Source organism: Melanostigma gelatinosum, assembly GCF_949748355.1.
Source record: "Melanostigma gelatinosum genome assembly, chromosome: 5".
Taxonomy (NCBI): domain Eukaryota; kingdom Metazoa; phylum Chordata; class Actinopteri; order Perciformes; family Zoarcidae; genus Melanostigma; species Melanostigma gelatinosum.
In genome coordinates, this window is record NC_136638.1 from 11,830,179 (window position 1) to 11,849,160 (window position 18,982).

The 18,982-nt window shown below is 43.8% G+C and overlaps 1 protein-coding gene across 1 annotated transcript in view; it reads right to left on the bottom strand.

The window, feature by feature from the left end:
• ablim3 (actin binding LIM protein family, member 3) overlaps window positions 1-15,450 on the bottom strand; it is a 67,132-nt gene extending 51,682 nt beyond the window's left edge. Inside the window, exons 1-2 of the mRNA XM_079269031.1 lie at window positions 15,081-15,450; window positions 7,973-8,107 (exon numbers count right to left, since the gene is read on the bottom strand). Coding sequence (XP_079125157.1) covers window positions 7,973-8,107; window positions 15,081-15,093 — 148 coding nt within the window. The 5' untranslated portion in view covers window positions 15,094-15,450. The remainder of the gene's footprint in view (window positions 1-7,972; window positions 8,108-15,080) is intronic.
• Between the last annotated feature and the right edge of the window lie 3,532 nt (window positions 15,451-18,982).

Sequence of the window (18,982 nt, forward strand, 5' to 3'; positions counted from 1 at the left end):
TATAAGAATTCCAGCAGTAGTGATATTTGTTGTAGTAGTAGTAGAAGTATTATTCGCAGTATAAGTATGAGTAGCATTTGAATAAGTACTAGTTGTAGCAGTAGTGATATTTGTAGTAGCAGTAGCAGTAGAAGTTGTCGTCGAAGTATTTGTAATTAGAAGAAGTAGTAGAAGTAGTAGTATCAGCAGTCGTACTAATAGCTGTAGTAGTATTAGTACTGGTTATTAGTACTGGTAGTAGCAGGAATAGCAGTATTAGCAGTTGTGGTATCAGTAATAATAGTAGTGGTAGTGGTAGTAATAGCAGTAGTGGTAGTAATAATATTTATGGTAGCAGTAATAGCCGTAGCAGTAGTAGTAATAGTAGCAACAGCAAAAGTTGTAGTAGTAGTGGTAATACTAGAAATATTAGCAGTAGTAGTTGTCGCAGTATTAGTAAGAGCATTCATTATTTCAACAAAAAAGCCTAATTTTGAGCGAAACGTTTAAATACAGTTAATCCATGAGGCTTTTATTTTGAAAGGGTGAGACTGGGTGGGGGAGGGAGGGGGAGAGGAGACATAATCATCATGTTTGACACATAAACAGAGGTTATTAAATGACAGGCTTCATCACAAGCAGTTCAGTTAGAATTCACTCTCTGGGGCTTTTATTTTGAAATGGGGTGTGGGGGAGAAGGGGAGAGGAGACAGAATCATAATGTTAGATAAACACAAACCGGTTATTAAATGACAGGCTCATCACAAGCATTTCAGTTAGGATTCATTCTGTGGGGCTTTTATTTAAAAATGGCGTGTGTGTGGGGGGGGGGGGGGTGGAGGAGGGGGGAAAGACCTCTAAAGATCCCTAAGACCTGAATGACTGTATGAGAGACACAGAGAGATAGAGGGAGAGGAGTGAAAAGTCATTTCAACAAAAAAGCCAAATTTTGAGCTTGTTTAAATACAGTTAATCCATGGGGCTTTTATTTTGAAAGGGTGGTGCTGGGTGGGGGGAGAGGAGACATAATCATGTTTGACACACAAACAGAGGTTATTAAATGCCTGGCTTCATCACAAGCATTTCAATTAGAATTCACTCTTTGGGGCTTTTATTTTGAAATGGGGTGTGTGTGTGTGGGGGGTCCTCTAAAAGTCTCTAAGACCTGAATGACTGTATGAGAGAGAGACATAGACTGAGAGAGAGAGAGAGAGAGAGAGAGAGAGAGAGAGATATCTCTGGCAAACTTTCTCATTCGGAGATTGTCCGATGTTTTATCTTTTACAGCTTACATGACTGTTGTCCTGCTCTGCCATGTCTTTCCTCACCTCTCCCTCTTGTGTCGCGGTGTGTGTAAATGTCACTCGAATCAGGAAACTTATCAGAATAATCATGTCTGATTGGCCGAGATGCAACACGTAACAGCTGCAACAAATCATGTGTGTGCGGCTTTTATTTTACAATGGGGTGGGTGTGTGTGTATGTGTATTTGTGTGTGTGGGGGGGGGGGGTTGGAGGAGGGGGGAAAGACATCTAAAGATCCCTAAGACCTGAATGACTGTATGAGAGACACAGAGAGAGAGAGGGAGAGGAGTGTATGTGCGCGTGTGTCTGTGAGTCTGTGTGTTTATCAACATCACTAATTGGCTCAATCGCGAACACCTGTGTGCCTGAAGCCATTTCATGGAGATAAAACAGGGAAACACCTCTCAAACAAATCATCAAAACTCCCATAACCGTAGCTCCTATTGCTCCGATATTAATAAGTGCGAGGAAGGATGAGTTGAAGAACAGATCCTGTAAAGATTGTGTCTGTCGTGTAAAAAATGTGGCTTAATTGGCGATCTAGAAATGGGGTACCATGTTCTGTGGAAGATGTTTTTGAAGCAAAATTTAACATTGGTCTCTATGGAGCAGAAAGTTGGTTTTCCTCTCAATTAACGGCTTCCATGTCAAATGTGGAAATCTGTGGGATTCCACAGTCATTTTTCATGTTGGCAATAGTTGAGGGTTTTCTCAACATTTGAAAGTTGAAATGGTGTCTGTAGCTGAAAGTATGAGGAAGTTGAAGGATTTGAAAGTTGAAGAAGTTTAAGAGGATTTGTAAATATTCTCCATAGAGATCCCATTCAAAAATAAAGTTGCTAAAAGCTTAATAATTCAAAAAGTTTAAAGGTTAGAAATATAAAAAGTCATAGCAGACATGAGCTGAAGGAGCTGAACATTTTGATAGTTGAACGGTTTCTGTAGCTTAAAAAATGAAGAAGAAGAAGCGTTGCGACGAAAAACAGGGGGGGACGGAAGAAATAGAGGAACTAGAAAAAGCATTTCCTGCTGAAAATGTGTTGGAATGCTGAAAACTGAAATGAATGGCAAAAACATTGCTGAAAATAGATATCCAATTCAAAAACAAATTGCAAAAACCTTAATAATTCAAAGAGTTTAAAGATTACAAATATGAAAAGTCATATTAACAGCATTCCAACAATTAACTAACTCTGTCAAATGTTGGGATTTACTCTAACCTCCTACATTAGGACAGTGTTTGTATGCTCTCAGTCTTTCACAGGTTTCTATGGATCATCGTTATATCTGGACACTGGACACTGGTCTTGCCGCTGCCGTAGTTGTGTCATATGCAAGATTCATTTTCGAAGCGTTGCGACGAAAAACAGGGGGGGACGGAAGAAATAGAGGAATGAAGAAACAGGATAACAATAGTTGGAATGCTTAACAGCATTCCAACAAATACAACCTTTCATTATTAAAGACTACTTTATTACTCTGTCGTACTTTTTTAAAACTAAGCAAGCAATCCACTTCCTGTTTACACCGTCACGCGCATGCCCAGTGTACGTTAATGGTCACGTGCCTTCCGCCTTCGAAGGCTGCCGTGTGGATGCAGATCAACTTGAGAATAATGCTGAAACTCCCGTGTGGACGGAGATCGGTTCTATTTGACAACTCTGCATCCAACTAGACACGGAGTAGTGAGGACATGGCCTAAGTGAAAACATATAGTTGCTTGTGGCACTAAAGGAAAGGATCCTCTGGAGACCTTGAGTGTCTGAACCAGATTTCATGGCAGCCCACCTCAGTTTTTGGATATTTAACTCATAACCGAAAATGTCAAGCTCATGATGGCGCTCGAGGAAAAGTGAGGCTATCGCCAAAGTCAGCGGGAGTCATCCTCCAGGGACCATGAGTGTCTCTACAAAATGTAATGGCAATCCAATAGTTGCTAAGATATCTCAAGCTGGACCAAAGTGGCAGACTGACGTTGCTATCCCTATCGAGCCATGCCGGTAGCGTGGCTATAAAAAAGAAAACCGGTAACAGAAAACAGACGGAGATGTGGTCGTAGAGGAGGGCGAGAGGAGAGAGAGGGAAGCAGCTTAAGGCTAAAGCAGAAAGAAATCGTGCATGAGTGACAGGGTTTTCCTAGCAATTGGCTGCGGTAGTTGATGGAAACAGATGGTTGCCCAGTGGAGTCCCTCCATACCAGCAGACCAGCCCCGCTGCCGAGGCCTTCAGCTTTTAACCCTCTGAGGGCTGATAACACACTCAGCGGAGGGGAAAATAGGCGTGAATGACATCTCTCACACACACGCACACACAAGCACAGGGATGGGGGCTTGTGATAAGCAATCAAAATGCTCTACAGCTCCAGCTCTGTGTACATATGTACTGGTTTAGTGTGCGTATGTGGGTGTTTGTCCAACACAGCAGGGTTTTGTCCCTTAATGATCCTCTTTATTGTTCAGAAATCCCACCTTCACTGAGCCAGACACTTGAAGACAATAGGCGGTGTATGTTAAAACCCCCTCAGGACGGTAACGATTGAGAGAGATAAGCGTAGGAATGATCCCACGTCATCTATTCCGGATCCTGGAGAGTCGTACGGTGAAAGCGCCGCTGCCTGCCGCGCTCCCGACTCTCTCCGCCGGAATCTCTCCCTAGCAACCAGGCATTGGTGTGGTGATTGGACCAGCGTACCAGCGGTTGCTATAGCTACAGGAAGCTCCCCTTCCCTGTAAACCCCCACTTTTTTTTTTCCTGTGCTGTGTGTCTCTTTATCTATAACCTCTCTTTCTATTTCTCTTTGCCATTTGTCTTTTCCTCTCCCTCCTCGCCCTCTGCTGTGTTTCTCTCTCTATCTCAGTCTGTCCCTCGCCTTCAGAGAGCAGGACAGAGGTACAGTAGGCCTACAGTAGGTCGACGTTATTAACACGCAGGTTGAGTGATGGGGGCTAATGGCATCCAAAGCCGAACTGACTGGGAAAAAAAGGTCTGCAGAGAAAAAAAGACAAAGATGCTGCAAATTCACAAGAGCATTAGCAAAACAGTCAAGTATTTATCTGACCTGTCTGTGTAAATCTGCTCTTCCCTTTGGCGCTGTTTTATGAGAACAATCAGTTTTGTCTCTGAAAATAAAGTACTACTGGGAGCAGCCCGGAGGTTTATGTGCAAATGTGTCTGTGTTTGCGTCTGACTCTGTCCGTAGTTGTATATTTGTTTCTGTGTTTTCTGTTAGCATGTGAGTTGGCTGCACACACAGGAAAACACGTGCACATCTTGCCTTTGCTTGTGTGATTTATGTGTGTGTTAGCTTTGCGCCCGCGGCCACCGACGGGCCCCGTTGTTACTGTTGGAATCCAAGAGTGCCGATTATGCTTCAGAGGCAGGATAAATGTGGTCACTATGTCATTAGGCCAGTATGCACGAGTCAGCCCGTCTGCCTGTAATACAACACCACATTATCCATACTGTACAGCCCGCTGCTACACCGAGAAGTGCCACAGACACACACACACACACACACACTGCCTTCTCGATGTCTGGAGTCGATGCATCAATCTGTGAGCTGGTTTCTGTCTTCAGTATTTTCCACAGACTTTTTTTCTTGAGCTGATTGCGTGGCTGCTTCTTTGTGCTACAATCAACTGCTGTATAATGGCTTCATATGAGAGGTTGAACGCACATGATTAGTGATCTGTTCTTCTTCTGACTAATGCATGAGTGAGGAATCATGATGATGTGTCATAAGGAAGGTAATGTGGCTTGATGACGTGTAGGGGGAGTAAAATGATAGACGGGATGGACGGATGTGTGTGCTCACAAAGTGGTTTTCCAGTGTAACTGAACGGACTGAGGCGCATACAATATCATTGGTCAAGGTCAATAACCTAAGTACACAATCTTCTCTGGGGGAAGAAATGCCCAGCAAAGAATGAGATCAAACGTTGAAACACACCCAAGTCACAGAGCTCATGAACACGTCCGACAGATCAGGCAATTGGCAGCTGACATCGGATCGTCACTCCGGCGCAATGGTCTAATACAGTTTAGCCATTAGCCTCCAAATCGCTATGCCCCGCATGCCAATGTCATCCTATCCCAAGAGGAGAAATTGATTTCATGCTTGGGTGACTGTCATCAGGAAAGACAGGGAGAAAGCAAGAGAAAGAAACAAGAGGGAGAAAAACTGAGAGAAAAGGCAACTGAGAGATGGAAGAAAATATAGAAATCCCGCTGCCGCGTTCACACTCGTTCGGCCTCGGAAAATAGACGGCGGAACTAATGGAAAACAGAGAGCAGAAGCACAAACAATAGGGAATGGATTGAGTCCATGAAGTTCAAAAGAACATGCAAGATGTTTGCGTGTGAGTGGGGTCCGACACTGAACAACAACAGCTTTAGAAAACTGCTGGGTCCGCAGAGGCCCATACAGGAGAGCATATTCTAGACGGGGATGTGGCGGAGTCTGGGTGCACAATAGTGCCCCATTGCCTCATGGGATGTGGAGAGCTCTCTGGAACATGAGAGGGGAGGGCCTTCTGGTGTGTGCATTTAACATGATGCTCATTAATGACAGTTTTCCATTACTGTATACTGCTGCGAGTGAGAGGGGAGTGAAAAGGAAGAAGCGAATCAGACTGGTATTACACTCAAGTGATGATGTAATGTTCAGGTGACACAAACAGCACCCCCATCCCCCCTCTTTCTCTCTCTTTTTTTTCTGCTCGCTTTCTGTGTTCACCCCCCTTGTTCTCTGGGGCACAGAGTGGAGCCTTCTGATTGGTTAATAGCACCATAGAGATGCTGAGAATATCCACCAACCAGGGCCCGGGTGCCCCTTCACACCGTTACCACAGCAACCCCTCACAACCACCGCGAGCGTGCATGTATGGATGTGCACACGTATTGCTGAGTGTGTATGTGTGCACTGTATGGTGTATAGTTCCCACTCATGTGGTTTTTTTGTGTGTGTGTGTGTGTGTGTGTGTGTGTGTGTGTGTGTGTGTGTGTGTGATGGCTACACGTAGTGAACATGTGCCAACAGCCCTCCAATGAACAGCCTGCAGTGAGTTCATCTACTGTAACAACAGTATAGTGCAGCTCATATAGTAATAAAACAAACTCACTCAGCTGCTTCAACAGCAGCTGAAAAGTCAGAAAAACTGCCGGTCTTGTGGACATATTTCACTTTTGTAACTATGAAAATGGGATTGAATGATTTGTTAAGATAGACATTTGAATGAAATGTGTAAAAATAGTCTGTGAAAAGGTGACACAGAAAATGCTCAAAAGATCTACCGTACAGACAGGAATAACAGGGAATACATCTGTAGAAATACATTTCTCACACAGATTTATCTGAATATGGAATAGGACAAGATACATTAGAAATGGTGCCTCTTGAGGTAAAGTATTGCAGTTATTTTCCATTGTCAGTGACAATTCGATCAAAATAAAAGATTCAAGCATTACAATTCCAAATTTTAAGCCTGCTTGTTATTGAAATTTAGTAAATAAATCGTAGATTTAGATCTGGTCTATTTTTAGTCGTGGTCCAGTCGTATACTGATGCCTTTCTCACAACTTACTTATTTATTGTAAATCAGAGAACTAGAATGATTCGGCCCTATTAAACTAAGCCAGTGTGAGATAATGTCAACATAAGGTGGTGAACAAAGTGGGGCGATATTTGTGTCAGGTGTTAATTATGCCAGACTATGCAAAAATAATAGATTAGATGATAATGTATCTGCTTGTTTGTTTTAAATTCATCTGCAAATGACTGAACGTAACCTTGACTGGCTTTACTGCTTTAGAAATGTTATTAACATACAAGTGAGTACACTTGCTGCAGGCTGTACAGCAGCATGACAAAATACAATTCCTCGGTTCTTTGATTTCAAATTTGCACATGCACAAAATACTTGACTGTCATAAACCCCCTCAGAGAAGTGTTATTGCAATCTTGCTGAGCCAAAGAAAAATAATCACCCCATTCATCTGATCAACAGTTTCCTAAATGTCAGTTTCAGTCATGCCAACTGCTTGCAGCATCAAAGTGTTTTGTCTGCACAGTCGACAATATGTGAAAAAAAAATAGGGATTTTAAAAAGCATTTCTACTATATTACATTCTTAAAGCAAAAATTTGAATAATTCTTGGCTGGGCGTGTATTTTCCAAAATATCAAACTATTCATTGAAACATATATATATATATTGTTTTAATACATTATAAAATAGAAACACGTGTTCCTCGATTGGAAATCCTCTCCAAGTTGGCAGCGCAATAACTAGCTTCCTTAGCAGGAGCCTAAGTCTCCTGCAAGGCACGTCTGATCTGATCCAATTCCCACCATGGGGGGCTACTACTACTCGCACTCAGCATGCCCACCAGGAGATGGATGAAGAGTGAGTGTACCGGTATATGTGTCAATGTGTGTGTGTGTGTGTGTGTGTGTGTGTGTGTGTGCGTGCGTGTATGGAAGGTAAGGATGTGACACAAGATGTCTTTGTTTCTACTGTACTACCAGTATCTGAGTCCGCTCTTATTTAACTTTGACAACATTTATGACCGGGACCACCCACGCCTGGAGAATTTGTAAGACAACAAGGGTTTCTGTGATCACTACAGCTGTTTGTCTACTCTACCACGTGCTGTGTTGTGTTGTTTTGGATCAGGTTCCCATGTCTTACCGGTGCAGGTGAAACACTTCACGTGGAAGTGGGTTTCTTGTACTCGTACCACCTCTCCTTTGCATACTTCCCGACATCGCTGGCAGCGGATTAGTCCAGAATTTCGTTCACTTGCCGCAGAGCCGTGGCGATAAGCTGCAGAAGACAAAAAAAACACACATTTATTATTCTACTTATGTGTTTGACATAACTTTTTTTGCAAGATGAATTGACTTGTTGGCCAAGCCGCCCATAGTGCTACGCCTGTCAAGCTTTCTCTTGTTGCAAAGCACAGTTCACAATGATAATGGTGGTAGATTACCGCATGAAATCTGCAGTCATTTTCAAAGCAATAGGCTCTTTCTGACAGTGGTAGACAAAAGCAAGCTTACCATTTCTAACCAGCAACAGTCAAATTTGCCAACTGTCGGTGGAAGACTTTATCAACATAAACGCTAGCTAGCTTGGCTAATAAAGCTAACGTTACCTTCATGAGGTGAATATGAAAGAGCTTTCTAAAGATAACACCTGTCCCCGTCAAAATATCAGCACCCTTACAGCAAAGAAGCAGTATTATTCTTGTATTTAAGTATGATAAGACAACATGTAAGGTCTGTCTGTATATTGCATGGCTTTTAGGATGAGGACTAACCAAGTTTGTTGGAGTAAATCTATTTCAGATAAAGAGTTTCGCTGGGATTGCTTGTGCGCTAATCCAATAAATCAAGATACAGCTGATTTACTGGGTTACTACTGTAGGCCTATGTAGTAGGCTTATTAGCTGGACATGCTAACGTTTGCAGCTTGCGTTAGAGCAGACAAACATACTCTTATTCATTCCTTACACGTTTGCTCTTGTATTTTTGGGGTTTGGATAAAGTTTACAAAAAAAAGGCGACAAAAAAACCACTATCCAAACTCTATACATGGAGTATTGCTTACTAGAGCCCCATGTACACCGCTTCAACATGCAGAGAAATACGAGGCTTGCCGTGTCTCATTACCGTTGCTAAGCTATGATTGGACAGAAATAGTTTCATCTCACAGTTACTGGTCTAGAATGGAAATATAATTGGTTTTTCATGTAGCCTGAAACCAATGTAGCTTATTGCCACGAATGAAATTAGACAATGGCATTGTCAATCACATAGAAAACAATAATCAACATTTTGGTGTCTGCAGCCACAACAAATGTACACTTTAATTAATAAAATAACATCGTAATAATTCAAAATCATAATGGATTTTTTCAACAAAGGTTTCTTCACCACAATGCTGCAAGCCATCACTAGAACTAGGGCTCTGATTATCCTACACTACAGACTGTGCTGTGGGCATTTCACATAATAAGATCAGCGTGTAGCTCTGTCAACACTTGTTCTGAAGAAGTGAGGTCTGACACCTATGTAAGCTGGGTAAGCTCCAGGCTTTCTCTCCCACTGTCTCTATTTATCACACACTCATACGGGCTGACACACACATGCACACACAAACATGCACATACACACACACACACGCACTGCTGCGTTAGAAAGTGGATGGATCTCCTTAACTCATTATGCATTCGCTTACATGTCAGACTCCTGCCGGCCCGACAGCTATTTCACATTGTCAGGAAAGCAAGTTCTCACATACAGCCATACCAGTAATGGAATAAATGCTCTCACAAGCAAAAAGGTCAAAATGATAGATTCATTTAAACTTCAATGAGTGAGGAAAATTAATTTATCTAAGACCATTTCAGCTATTAGAGCAGGGGTGTCAAACTCATTTTCACTCTGGGGCCACATCAGCATCACGGTCGCCCTCAAAGGGCCGGTTGTAAATGTAAGACGGTGTAAATGTAACTACGGTACTCCTAACATAGTTAGTTTAGTTTCCCGGGATATCTGTGACTTCCACAACACGTACTTCCAGTTGTGTGATTTCTCCTCCGCCATTGTTTCCTGTTGCTGGTGCAAAATGCATTCTGGGATATTTGGCTGTCCCAAGTACAGACAAGTCACCTCCGATGCATCCCGGGTAAAATGGGCAGAGCGAGCCACATCCGGGCATTAGGGCCGTGCTTGGCTCGATGTGAACTTTGAATTGGAACAGTACTTTGGCTGAGACTGATGACGTTTCAGTACAGAGAAGTACGCATGTTGAGAAACTTGTTGGAAATCCTCTTTATGGGCTGTTGCATCTCCTGTCCACCTGTTGTGATAGTTTTAATGTCGGCACACAGACAACATGCCATCTCATCACTTCGACTTTCTATCTCATAATTTCGACCATGGGGATATTTTTATTTTCACATCTAACTTTAAATTTTTGTAAAAAAAAAAAAAAAAAAAATTATTATTATTATTTTTTTGCTGGCGGATTCGTGGGCCACATAAAATGACGTGGTGGGCCGGGTCCGGCCCGCGGGCCGTATGTTTGACACCCCTGTATTAGAGGCTCTTTAAAGGCCCATCCTCTTCTCTGGGCCATACAAACATCCACAAGCAGAGACAACCAGCCTCCCAATACCAAGAAAGACTGTGCCAGAACAGCTGGGTTCACAGTCTCTTATTCTGCTCCATCTTCCTGAAGGAGCATTTGAGTGGTCCTATTCTCCGTGTGAGGGGTATAATGGCAGGGTAACCAGCTGGCCTTAATGTCTACCTGAGGAGCTGACTGAATGCCGCTTCAGTCAGAGCAGCATCAGCATATGGGCTGGCGTGACAGAACTGTCTGATTCCATTTCACTGGATGTATCCCGAAAGACTCGCAGCACTTAAAAAGTCGAACAGCCTTGCACGCTTCATAGCCTGAGCACCCTTCGCACGCTCCAAGTTTGACGTCGGTATATGCATAGTGTGGGCTACAGTACGTGTGAGGAGATGCAGACATCCATATGGGTGCAAGACAGAATGAAGGCATGCAGTTTATTTTCCTGTGTGGGCACTGGAAATATGCAATCATGATTAATTCCCACTCCCGATCTCCCACACTCAAGTCTCTGTTAGTTCATTGTTTCCCTCACAATGCTGGCAGCACCACTGGGACCCACTACCCTGCCTGATAAGTGTCCAATGTGTGTGTGTGTGTGTGTGTGTGTGTGTGTGTGTGTGTGTGTGTGTGTGTGTGTGTGTGTGTGTGTGTGTGTGAGAGAGAGAGAGACCAGGCACAAAACCAAATGAGCAACACTGATCCCATCAGGTGTGAATGAGAGACAATGGGAACTAATGGCGGTACATGTAGGCCTGTGCCAACAGCTATTGGAAACACACCGGACATTCATTTGCAATGCTGACCTTCTGAAACACGGCCAGAACAAACCTCTGGCAGAGGTCAGGCAAAGCTGTATGAAAGTCACAACATACTGTAAAAACTGAGCAAGATGCTGAATGAAGATTATCAACACATGCCTAAAATAAACAGGCAGAGGTGCGGCAAATTCCTGCAAATTATCAACAAGTATGTGTTGATGAATGAGATGCTTCTTGAGCTAGTTGAACGTGCATGCCAAAAAAAAGCCCCACCCACGCCGAGAATCCGGGCAGACGGAGCCAACGCGTTTCGTAACTCTATCTAATTGTGTCACAGCCATCCTCTCTCCCTGTCTGAACCCATTACAAGGCTCTCAAACAACCCTTCATCCGCTCCCATGCTGAGGTGTTGAGTCATTCTTCTAATGATAGCCACAGGACTACAGGTGTAATCCACTGACTCCAAATCAGTGGCGAGCACCCCGGGAGGAAAACAGCGTATACGGGAGACAGGTGATGAGAACAGGGCCAGGGTCGGGGAGGACGGAGAGGCTGCTGCTGTTTTCTGCCCCTGACCTGACAGCCCCGGGGAAGAGCACACGCTGGGAGCTCAGTCACAAGGGATGCTGGGAGATCAGCGGTGATGAGTGAGTGGAGTGAAGAGCGTGGCGAAGAATCAAAGAGGAGCACTACAAAGACGATGTGGATTCAAGATGAATTATTAAAGGAGAAATGTGTTGTTTTGCTGTTTATAGCTTACTTTGTAGTTAGTAACATACCCATGTTTGTGAGTTGTATCAGCGAATCAGGAGCAACAATAACTAGTGTAAACAGACCGGACGGGTTTAAAACACATCTTAGTCAACCACACTAAGCCACTTATATGTTAATGAGTGATATTCCTTTTATAGACCAGGTGATTAATCGATAATGAAAATCATCGTTGGTTGCAGTCCAAGCTTACTACACTCTTGTAGCAAGTTGTGTTTAGTAATGGCTCAGTGGTTCTTTGTAAGCGTACTGAACGAACCTTCACAAGTTGTAGTCGGTTCAAGGTGTGTCTAGCTAACACCAATACGTTCTTTGTGTTTTAGGGAAACATAATCAGCAGTTTATACTTAATATTGTCAGGACAAAGCAAAACCACGCCTTCCCTGTTTGCGATCGAATGCAGCCAATGATCAGGTGTCTCAACGACACCCACCATCCACTGTCTTTATCACCCTTCGCCTCTGTCAGGACCTTGGCGGGAGGAGCATTCATCAGAGCAACGATGGCGTCCAGTGGTATCGCAAACACACGGTCACTCCATGGAGAGAGAGAGAGAGAGAGAGGTCAGACTGCTACTGACATTCTGAATGATCACTCAATCAAGGCCATGCAGACAGAAACCTTGAGGCAGCAACACACTCAGGCCACAGTGGTGTAGCCTTGAGCTGAATGAGTCCTCTTTTTACTCCAGTCATTCAAATTAAATTTTAAAAATAGCTTTGTAGTTTAGAGATGAAATGGCAACAGAATGTTCCCATGCGCTGCAGTCTCCAATGTCCTTTCCACTCGGGTTTTAACTGTTCTACACAGATTGAACTGAGTACCAGAGGAGTAACCACAATGACTAGAAATGAAAAACTATTTTTTTGAACTAAAAATACATACCAGTTGTACATTACTGCGTACTATGAATATTCCGGCATCCGTGTTTGCATCTGCGCATCTTTGCCTCCCACCTTTGAGTGATAAATGGTGTTTGGCTCTGGTTTCGACTGCTCACCAGATGAGGCCGAAGAGCAGGAATCATGTATGATGTGGCTCCGTTCCCCGTCTACCCTTGTTCTGACTCACTCCTCATCATTTAATCTCGTCCTGTCCTGTGTCTATCGATACATTCATTTATCTTTTCCCTTCTAGAAGTGGAGTCTCAGGAGGACACTGTCTGTCAGTGGGTCATTGGATCAGTGTGTCCATTCACACACTTTGGTGCAGAGCAAGTTTAACATGGATATGAACGGTTCCATTTCTTATGATTTTATGAACTCGCTGACATTTTACCATCATTCAACCAATATTTCCCTTTGGCCAACGCTTTGATTCATGACAAGGTATCTGGAAAGCTCTGGATTTCATCAAACTTCACATTCTGTGGTCGGCGGATGTTTCTTGCACTGTCGCCGATCCACTCTGTTCTATACATCGCCTCCATCAGTCATTAGTTTAGCAGTTATTTGGTAATTTACCAGAATTGGAGAATCACGGCGACGCCAGTCAGGATTCTTTGTCTGGTAACCATTAAATTCTTGTACCAAATTTAGAGCCAATCCATTTCTTTATGTTCTTATTTAACCTTTTTTTTTAACCAAGATAATCCCAATGAGATTTTAAATCTCTTTTAAAAGAGAGTCCTGGCCAAGAAGGCAGCGTAAACGTTTCATCTCATAAAAACACACTTTTTGAAGTTCGGGATGTATTTTGCCTGCTGCCTGAGAACTCTCTGCTATACAGAGACAGACATGTCACACCAAAACCTGCCAGGTGTGACGGTGCTGACACGCATTCTCACAGTCAAACGCCAGAACCACAGGTTTGTGTGTGTGCGTCTCCTGTTAAAGCGCATGCTTTTAAATCACAAGAGCCTGTGACAGCTCTCCACACGCTGCGTTGCACGCCCCCCTTCCTCCTCCTCCTCATCGGTGTCAGCTGAGTAAAGCATTTCGAAGCTTAACAAAATAATTCTACACATTTTCTCGGGGAGCGCGGAGCTGCGACACCACTCCCGGCACGGGGACCTGGCTGCCTCGGTACCAGAGGGTTAATATCACTTGATGAACAATGTAGAGCCACGCAATGACAAGCTGGATTTTGAATGATGCAGTAATACCCGGTTCCTTTCTGTAGACACAGAAGGACAGGGGACAGGGAGGACAGGATGCACATGACACCACCATCACTTCACGTAGCACCCACAGTGTCCATTGACTTCACGTGGCCTCACTGACCGCTAAGGGACATTTCTTTAAAAGTCTTCCCTTGGAGACCCAACCGTTGTGAATCAGGCAGCGGTAACTTTGTGCACAACAAAGTGGAGGCACGCATACAGGCGTGCACATGCTCACACAGCTGACCAGCCAGCCCTACAGGGGGAAAAGCCCTGATTCAGCTGACAGAGGATCAGGGTCACAGTCAGCTGATGCAAGGTCAGCTTAGCATCATAGCAGGCCCCAGGGCCGGACCATGGTAAGTATGACAGAAGCCCCTGGGGCTGTCAGACTTATTTGTGCATCACAGTGAACTAAACTCCATGAGACCGACAGCGGTCAGGTCAGAAACCTCCAGCTCGAGGGTTTCCTGCTCCTGCAAGAGGACACTTTGGCTTTTCATTTTTTTTTTTTTTTTATTCACAAAGAGGCAACAGCTGAATGCCTGGGAGGTCTCCCATGACAGGTCAGAGGTGCTGCTGGTGGTGGTGGCTAAGAGGACCAGGAAGGAGACAAGAAGACGAAATCGGAGTGACAGAGGAGGGGAGCAGACATTGGGAGGGACCAAGCAACAGCTGTTATGTGGATGAAGAATCCCAAAAATGCTCCTCTATGGATGAACTCTGGGAATATTCTCCTTTGACCTCCAGGTATACTTAGCTCTCCTGCCCTCTCTAACCCTGCTCCAAGTCTTTGATTGGGGATTTGTACACATTATAAGCAGAGACATGTATCACATCAGCTCTATAATTAAAATGACAAAGACATTGAATGTATGGTGTGTTGAGGCCAAGTGGAATTGGTTGAGCTTTGATTTCAACCCGACTTCACTTGGCACTTTCTCTTCCATCACTAGACTCACATAGAGGTGCCGTCCTCGCGCTGTAAGTGGCGAGATAAAGCGCGTAGGAATGGACTTACCGCTGGAACTCATGATGCCCACTGTTGTTCTTATTCCAAACAAAGCTTCTCCGTCGAGAAGAATCCCATAAAGCGAGAGGAAATCTTCACGGGGCAGTTCACTCCCTCCAAATTGTGCAATGTAAACAAATTGAACATCTAGTGAACGTAAATGACGCTCCTCACTCTGCGCAACACCGCTTCCAGTCGAATTGCTGACAAGGTGGACAGAGCAAGAAAGAAGGGTACAAAAAAATGAATAAGAAAATAAAAATAAAGCGAGGGTATCTCCAGTAATTACAAAATCCAAAATAGCGCTCCTGTTCTTGCTGCGTGGGAAAGTCGGCTGTGTTTTTCTTTTGTTTTTCCTCCACAGAAACAATGCTGCTCAGTCGGATTCCACCTTCATATTTTCGCTCGTGGCTGAATCTTGCTCCGCCGCGCTCTCCCTGACGGTGTGCTGCTGCTGTCACCGCGCGCCTCTCACACAGCGTCCACGCAGCCGCGGCAGACCTGTTCCGGCCTTCAATTTCAAAATAAAATGAACAAAGGGAGTTTCATGGCCCTGACCTTTTTCTGTGTCTCAGCGTTTAAATGACAACAAAGCCAATCACATAAAATAGCCTTAAATTATTAGGTGTTGATTCTCAGATGTGCCTTTACTTATCCATAATTCTGAAAAGTTGTAAACATACCCTCAACACATCATTTTAGAAGACCTTTACGATCATCATAGTGGATTTTACATGACCTGTCCTATATTTTACAATTTATTTTGATGTCATCTATTTCGAAAAAATATATGAATCACCAACAAAACTAACCAAACTCCTTAAAAAAACAACGCAATTTCAAAATATCTTAAGCATAGAATTTTGTACATTTTGTGTTTCTCAGTTAATTTACACATTTGTTTAAAATATCTGGCCATTGGTTAATTATTCATTTTTGCTGTTATCAAGGTAAAAAATGGTTGAAATAAATCCTTAAATAAACCTCTTCAAACACCCCTTTCAAAGTTCGTATATTCGAAGAGATGACATTCTTTTGATTGCTTTACCAATTATCAGTATACATTGTTATTAAGGGACTGAACGTGTAAAATAAAATACAATGTCAAAACCAAATAGGCTGTAATTAAATCGTTCTTGTAGCTCATAAGCTGGGTCATTTAATAACAGCGGCAATAAGCAGCCTACTTCATGTCACAAGAAGTATTTTTTTATGGTTTTATTATGAAAGCAAAGTAGCCTTATTTCCGGTATTGCTCTGCCTCTCTATTGGTGACTTGACTGCTCTCTCAATAATCTGCGTTAAGCGACGTCACTGCATGTGAACGCTTTGGGGACCCTATAGCCCACGTCTCACTGCAAGAAGTGTTAAGTGTTAGTCTCAGTCTTAATTCATCTCCACACGAGGTGATTTGGAGATGCTCGATGTCTGAAGCGTTTTAAATTAATTGAATCATTTGTTAAACCATGTGTCATTTGAATCTGGTCAGAACAATAGACCTACGGATCACATGAGTAACATGTCTAAAGAACTGCACAGACTGCATGAAACAAAGTGATTCAAAGATTGCCGAGAGCCTTCATGAGAAGGATACTTGTTGGTGTTTTGATCAGTGCCAGACTGGGCTTGTTGCTAAAACTGTTATGACACCGCCCTCTCCTGGAAAATCGACGTAAGATAATTTGTTAATTGGATAATCTACAGCGGAGCTGCTGTCGAGGAGTAGAGGTTAATTGCCAAGCTGTTGACGGATTTACTCTGCTGTGTTTGGTTGTAGAATCTCAGTAATTACCTTACATTAACTGGCCTTTAAAGTTTGACTTGCATGATTGTTGACAGCAGAACTGTTGTGCATTCTGACTCAGTGGTGTGTTGGCATTCAATCGGCTCAGTGGTGTCAATGTGGAAAGATCTCCATCTCAAGGTGAAACACCCATCCGCTGTTTCCCAAACACACATTGGTCAAGTCAGATCATGTTTGAAGTCAATTGAATTTGGCCAAATGCAACAAAAGTCAAAGACCCGACAACTTTAAAGACACGAAGACGACAGACTAAATGGCAATCAAACAGAATGGGACAAGGCAGTTTATGGTTTTATGTATATATATATATAAAACCATAAACTGCCTTGTCCTGAGGAAGCCGTGGTTCTGATTCCTTGAGGAAACTGGACAATGGGGGGATGTGAGAGGCGCCTCTCTCTCTCTCTCTCTCTCTCTCTCTCTCTCTCTCTCTCTCTCTCTCTCTCTCTCTCTCTGCTGCCCTGCACAGTCTCTAACCTCTTTGGTTCTGGAGCTCAATGGTTGTACAAGATGTTCTCTCTTTGTCCCTTTAATCTGCTTAACTCACTCACTCAGTTCCAACAGAGCGCTTTGTAAAAACGAACGTGTGGATTTCACTGAAAGACAAATTCCTTCATTATGTCCTGCTGGCAAAGAGGGCGGAACTTTGTACGGTGTAACCTACTTGTTCTTCCATCCATTCACTGTCCAGCAAACCTACGGCTGCATGTGGCAGATTTTATATTCATGTAATGAATTATAAATGTTGCTTAGATGGTAAATCGATTCCAACACGCCACATTGTGACATTAGTCAAAGCTGATTGTGATCAGTATGGATAATGATTTACTTAAATGAGCCATCTTGTGTGTGTGGGTGTGACACTATGTGTGGGTGCCCTGAGGGCCTGACGTGTGCCGGGAGCTTATTGTGCCCCTGTGTCAGTCCCGCGTTGTGTTGCTTTTGTCCTCCAAACTGATGGGGCTGAAAAACAGGAAGCTGGCCTTCCTGTGCACTGAAGGCAGCGGGGCAGGAGGCCCTCAGTTCAACGCGGTGGTTGTCGCCGTCCGCAAAGGCGCCGGCGCCCCCTGATCGACAGCAAAGGCAAACATCTCCCGATGTGTGTTATTACTGGAACAAACCTGCGCGCGGTTGACACTCTGCGCCTTCTGATGCAAACTGTTTCCTTATGCATGACACTATTCTCTTTATCAGCTGCTTAACACTTGACTGAGGTCATGTTTTGGTTGCAGGCCTGGTGTATTGCCACATTGTATTGACTAATCATCCACTCAGTGTTTTTCTATTGGAGGTAAACATGTCTTTCGTTTGTCTCGCACAGTCCATGTCTCCACTATCAGTAGCACTGATCAGCACTATACTGCATTCTTCACAAACCCTCTCAATCCTTGCCCTTTGTCCAACCACATGGCCGGGGAAAAGTACATGCACGTGCACACACACACACACACACACACATATATTGCTTCCGCTTCGCTGATATCGGTACCCATTCCCGTCTAGTTTGTTGCTAGTCAATACACTCATATTCTCTCTTTTTCTCTGACTCTCTCTCTCGAACGCTTACGCGCTCTCACGCGCACACACACACACACACACACACACCATTCGCAAAATGAGCAGAGTAAATGGTCTGTATCCTGCAGCCTTGCACAGCTAATTGCATGATCACATGGGCAGTGCAGGGCTGATATTCTGTGTTCAGGGTGACTTTGTCATGGTACACCGGGGGTTGGGGATACACAATTAGTTAATATTTAACTAAGCAGGCAGAAACCCCAGCAGAAACCACAGCAATGCCGGCCTCGGGGATCATATCTTCCCAAACACAGATAGGGTTTGACGTGACCCAGAAAGTGAAAATAACATAATCAGTGGTAGATGGGAGAGGTCACTGGTGAATACTTGACATTTCCAGGCATTACAGTACACTCAGTGGAATACTGGCACTGTGTGTGGCTCGAGGAGCAGGACTGTGCAGCATCTCTGGAATGAAGGTGAGGTGTGGACACAGCAATTGTAATCTGGATGTCTGTGTGCGCCGTCGAACCAAACTGGTGCGACTGGTGTTGCGGAATGAGGAAGTGGTGTCACATAATAGCCAGGG